The 5,863-nt window shown below is 39.0% G+C and overlaps 1 protein-coding gene across 1 annotated transcript in view; it reads right to left on the bottom strand.

Annotated features, from left to right (window-relative positions):
- Positions 1 to 127: 127 nt before the first annotated feature.
- Positions 128 to 5,863, bottom strand: part of kcnk18 (potassium channel, subfamily K, member 18) — a 13,856-nt gene continuing 8,120 nt past the window's right edge. Inside the window, exon 3 of the mRNA XM_020599902.1 lies at positions 128 to 1,503. Within this exon, the coding sequence (XP_020455558.1) occupies positions 668 to 1,503 (836 nt within the window). The 3' untranslated portion in view covers positions 128 to 667. The remainder of the gene's footprint in view (positions 1,504 to 5,863) is intronic.

Raw genomic sequence — 5,863 nt, 5'->3', positions numbered from 1 at the left:
CCTGTCTGCTGACAGTCATCAACTTTTCTCTCTAGTTATCCTTGACCAGATGTACCCTGTAGAAACTCATAAGCATGACTAAGCATTTAACAGTCTAACTAGACATCCTATCTCCACTAAACATTTTTGATACATAAAGTATCTATCCAATATCTATCTGACTAAAAATACCTAACAAAATAGAGATGTTTCACTGAATATTCCTCAAAATTGCACTTAAGTAGCTTCTGTAATTGGGTCAATGTACTTAGTTCCTTTCCAGCACTGCCAAGCAGAGAATATTTCCTGCCCGTGTGCATGCATGCTCGTGGGAAATCAGTGACTATCAGTGCCAATAAACTTATAAGCAAACCTAACATTATTGTGTTCATCCTCTGTAGTCTTTTAATGCAGGATAACTAAGACTTATGCCTTGGCAAAATATTCCATCTAGATATTCATATTTTGAAGTTCTTCTTGATAGGATTCATTTTGAATAGCAACCTCCTTTACTGGGCAAAAGCATTTGGCACATGCACACTTATTTTTTTTCACATGCTTATAACTGAACAACCAGCATGAAGACTCCACTAGATAGGTTCTCGCAGACTCCCACCTGGAGCATGTTTTAAAGCTAGGACTGTGAGCCTGTACAGCTCATGGATATGAGGCTTGTTCTATTGGTGATCTAGTCATTCTCTTCTTTTTTGAACGTTTTCACATTTCCCCTGCTTATGATTTTGATACAGTAGCGGTAGGCGCTCAGAAATCGTGTCTGACTTAGCTTAAAAGCCATGGACATGATGGCCATGCCAACAATTATAAAGAGTGAGGTAAGCATGAAGTACTTGGGGTGTTTGGGTACAATGTCACCAAAACCGATGGTAGTGAGCGTGATGAAGCAGAAGTAATAAGGGTCAAAGCCCTTGAATTCAGTTTCCCACAGTGGCAGAAACAGGCCACCAAACACAATGTAGGCAAACACAATTAAAAGAATAAGCAAACAGGGTACATCCAGTGTTTCCATTCCATCCCCTAACCCTGTGAAATCCCATATGTCATATCCTTTCGATGGTGGTGGCAGCTGTTCTAGTTCTGGGCAGGAGAAGGTCCTGAGCAGTGGACCCTTTCTGAGTAAATTCTCCCTGGCAAGAATCTTCTCAAAGATCTCTTTGTTGTTTTGAAGCTGGATGGACTTGTGTCGTACATCCGCCTGGCTATGCAGCACCTGCCGGATGTCTAGGGGTTCACGGACCACAATGTCATGGCTGAAAACAAAGGTGCCATCGTCCAGGGCCTGGTGACTTGATTCCACTGCCCTCTTCCGAGCCTTCCGTGGTGACCAGGTGTGGGAGTGAAGGATTTTGCAGAGGGAGTGAATGTGGAGGTACGCTCTGGACATCAGTACAGCAAGGAAGTCTCCCACATCGAGAATGACCAGAAGCATGAGAGGGATGCCGAACATGGCATAAAAGACACATGCCAACTTACCAAGCAGGGTAACTGGATAGATCTCCCCATAACCTGCAATAATAATGGAGAAAAGTGACTCTTTATTAATGTGAAGCAGAGGCACCTGTAGGATTTAAAGACTTTTTTGGCACAGCTTATATCCTTGGATGTGATAATATACTGCCATTCTAGACACAGCAATTACACTGAGGTTTATGTAACTTGACTGTTAGTCTTTTAAAACATCTGTTTTAACCACAACTGTAAATGTTTTAAGCAAAACTATATTTTTGCAGTCCTGTCAAATTGTGCCAAAGATGGGAACACAACATTGATAAGGTTAATTTATGATCAGTGTATTATCAATCAAAAACAGAATGATGGGGAATTATTGTTAAAACAATGCTCATTTTCAGTTTTACCTCAGCATGATTTAGTCAATCTGGCTGCACAGGTGGCTACTTTAGAACCTGTCTGATCATCTGATTGCTCCTGCTTCTTGCCACTTTAGTTATTTTCATTTCTTGTCCTTTTGGAAATTCTGTTTCTGTCTGTGACAACTGTCAGACAAATACATTAACATGAACGAACACTTCAGTTACAGACAAGTATCAAACATGATATAACACTGATATAGCAATGTTACAGTGTTCCTATATTTCAGGAGTTATTTAAGTACATGTGTAATATACGTAAATATAATTTTATAGAAAGGCACATATGAAAACAAAACCCAAGTTGTAATACTTGGTATTATCTTTTAACTTGCTTTTTGTCATCTCAACATGAAAAAACTAGTCTCTCTGTTGTTTCATATAGTGTGTGGAACACTTTTGCTCATCTATGTTATTTTCAAGCAATCCACAGTGGCAAGAAAAGTATGTGAACCTTTTGGAATTTCATGGTTTTCTGCATTAATTTGTCATAAAATGTGATCTGATCTTCATCTAAGTCAAGAGTACGAACAATTATAATGTGGTCAACCAGTTATTAATTTCAGGGGTTACTTACTTTTTCCACTACCATTCTGAATGTTGAATGACTGTGTTCATTAAAGACATGAAAGATCAGAATTGTTTTTGTGTTGTTATTTTAGGCACATTATATTTGTCAATACTCTTGACTTAGATGAAGATCAGATTACATCTTATGATAATTTAATGCAGAATACCATAAAATTCCAAAAGGTTCACATACTTTTTCTTGCCACTGTATATATAAATCCACCCATTATTTCTACAAATCATCCTATAGAGGATAGCGGGGGCCTCGGGCCTATCCCAGCTGAGACTGAGCACGAGGAAGGCTACACCCTGGACAGATAGATAGTTGATCGCAGAGCTGACACAAAGGGTAAATCCCATTTCCCTTATTTGATCATTCCTTGCACCTTAATCATTGCTCGACCTGGAAGTCATTCCAGGTAAAGGTCGTCCCAAAGCTTATATTCCTGCCCTGAGGATTGAGGAGCGAGGAGGTTGCGTGGAGGAGCCATGAGCGAGGACACAACAGACCGTTCTTTGTGGAGGTTTCTTATGGACCAGCATGCCCCTTAATTGGAAATTAGCTGGTTTTGGACACAGATGAAGGAAAGACCATGTTATGTCTCTTAAAATGCATTTCCTTGATTTTTCTCTCCTCATATTTTTTTAAAACTTGTATTGTTAGTGGGCACAACTCGGACGTAAGAAAAAGAGGCAAGTGAGAGAAACATGGATGCACTTACTGTAAGAGAACTGAGATTTACCTATACTGTCACTTCATTGTAAGAAAATTCCAGCTTCAAAGCCTTTCTTTGTGGAGCCTGCATGGGTTTTATCTCCCAGGTTCCTCCTTTAGTTCAGTGACATGCAAGTTGAGTTGACTGATGACACAAAAATGCCTGTAGGTTTGAATGGCTGCCTGTCTGTACACCACTGTGGTGTCCTACATTTACACACTAACAGTAAAAACTAATGTAAAATTACATTACAATAAATGTATCTAAGTAAAATATTGTACAAACATCCATTGCAGAATCAATTGTACGTGCACTGTAATCAATTAATTTAAAACATTCTACGTTTTCAAACAATGTAAAGTGATACAGTGACAGAATGTAAAGGACTGATTTGACACAGCTGCTCTCCACTTGGAAACCTTGAATGATGAACTTTACTTTTCAAAAGTTGTCAGACGAAGTGAAGGTGTAGATGCCTTATAGTCCTATTATGCTGGTTGGAGAGAGTTGAATGAAATGAATCACAAAAAAGAGCACAGAGGACAATGTGTCTCTGATCTCTAACAACTTCTAATAGCTTTTTGCGGTGATGTAAAAAGCTCTCTGCTGAGACTGCTTTCTCTTCAGTAAGTTGTGGGCTTCCTGCTACTGATAAGCCATTAGCCATTAGCTGACTTCTCCAGCCCACTTATCATGTAGAGTATATGAAAGTTATATATATGATGAATAGAAAATGTCCATCTGCCTTGTACTTGCTGAGATTTCTTGCTCTGCAAATGCTGGACAACAGATAGACTGACCAGGATCCTTGTAGGAAGTTATATGTTAATGCGGTGCCCTACTAATACAAAGGAATGTCAAGCAACAAGTCAATCATCACCCAGCAGGGAAACGCCAACAGGCCTGCCAAAGACACATTCACTAGTCTGGATAGAGGAAGAACAGTCTGATACCCTGTGATTTGATTTCAGTTTTGATTTCTTAGTAGCAAACACTTAAAATCCACAACTATTCCCATACATTACACAACACACAGAAGGATATCGGAAATATTACAACAACAAAATGGAAAACTGAAATCCTTTGTCCATCAGAAAAGCTACATCCCGGACAGGTCACCAGTCTATCACAGGGCCCCAATCAAAATACACTGCTCAAAAAAATGAAGGGAACACTTAAATCACACATCAGGTACTAATGAAGGAACTATTCAAGTTGAAAAACTTTACTAATGTCCACTGTATAATTAGTTCAGAACAAAATGACATAACAGTCAGTGGAATCCAAAATCATCGACCCATGGAGGCTGGTTTCAAAATCAGAGTGAAAAATTGAAATCACAGGTTCATCCAAGTTGAGTGAATTTCATAATGTGACTCAGAAGTGTGTATGACCCCCACGTGCCTGTATGCACCCCCTGGTCATGCTCCTGATGAGTTGGCGCATGGTGTCCTGGGGAGTCTCATCCCAGACCTGGATCAGGGCATCAGTGAGCTCCTGGATACTCTGTGGTGGTACTTAGTGCACAATACATAATGCCCCATAGGTGCTCAGTTGGATTTAGGTCAGGGAAATGTGAGGGCAGTGGCAGTGGTGAACATCAGTGGCATCAATGCCTTCGTCATCCAGGAACTGCCTACACACTCTGGCCACCTGGGCATTGTCCTGCACCAGGAGCAACCCAGGGCCCACTGCACCAGCGTAAGGTCTGACAGATGCTCTCAGGATTTCATCCCAGTACCTCACAGCAGCATAGATATGAACAATTTTTGTACTACTATTAACTCCGTAAGTTCTTTTTACTATTGCATTTTATAATATGCTGCAAAAATTCCTGCACACTGGTTAAACAACTGTTCTGCCACTTCACAGATTTACAGAATATTTTCTCTACTGCTAATACTACAAATTATTTTATTTGCATACTGCAAATATTACAGATCACTCTTGCACTGCTGAACTTGTTCTTTTGGTCTTTTGGTATATACTGTATTTGCAATCACCATACCCACCTTAATGCATAGCTAGTCTATTGCTTAATATTTTTAATGTTGTATATTTTAATACTGTGCTACACTAATGCAACAAAATTTTGTTCTATGTACACTTGTATATCTGAATGACAATAAAGTCTGTCTAAGTCTAAGCCTCTCCGTTATGTGATCTGCTCTGTGTACCTGGAAGCCCGGTATTTGTATTGCACTGTCCAAGATGGAATCACTGAGCAAGTCTCTGTGAAGCAGAACCTGAGAAGTCAGAGTTAGTCTGGATTTGATTTGATTTATTCTTTCAAGCATGTAAAAACAGTTGATATGACAACACACATAATTTTACACATAATCTAATATCAATTTGCTTATACCTAGTACATGCTTGAATGGAGTAGGAAGAAGTCAGACTTATCCAGTCCTACCCCATGACATCATCTTACAATCATTGGTTTGCAATCAGTGAATGATTCACTTCTGCCCACACACATATTATACTAAAAAAAGATTATAACAGTGTTAGCATTAATACATCACACAAGTAATATACTAAAGAATTATTACAAAGTGTACACCACACTCACAATGTTTCATCTAATTAATCATTAAGCCTGTTCTTGCATATATCTTGATTGACACATACCTTTATATTTGTGTTTAAACTCATCAATTCTAGTACTATTTTTTATGTCTACACTTAAATTATTCCATAGTTTTACCCCAC

The sequence above is a fragment of the Monopterus albus genome, unplaced genomic scaffold (assembly GCF_001952655.1).
Source record: "Monopterus albus unplaced genomic scaffold, M_albus_1.0 scaffold43.1, whole genome shotgun sequence".
NCBI lineage: Eukaryota > Metazoa > Chordata > Actinopteri > Synbranchiformes > Synbranchidae > Monopterus > Monopterus albus.
Note: the sequence above shows the minus strand (reverse complement) of the source record. Positions and strands in the feature narration are given on the sequence as shown.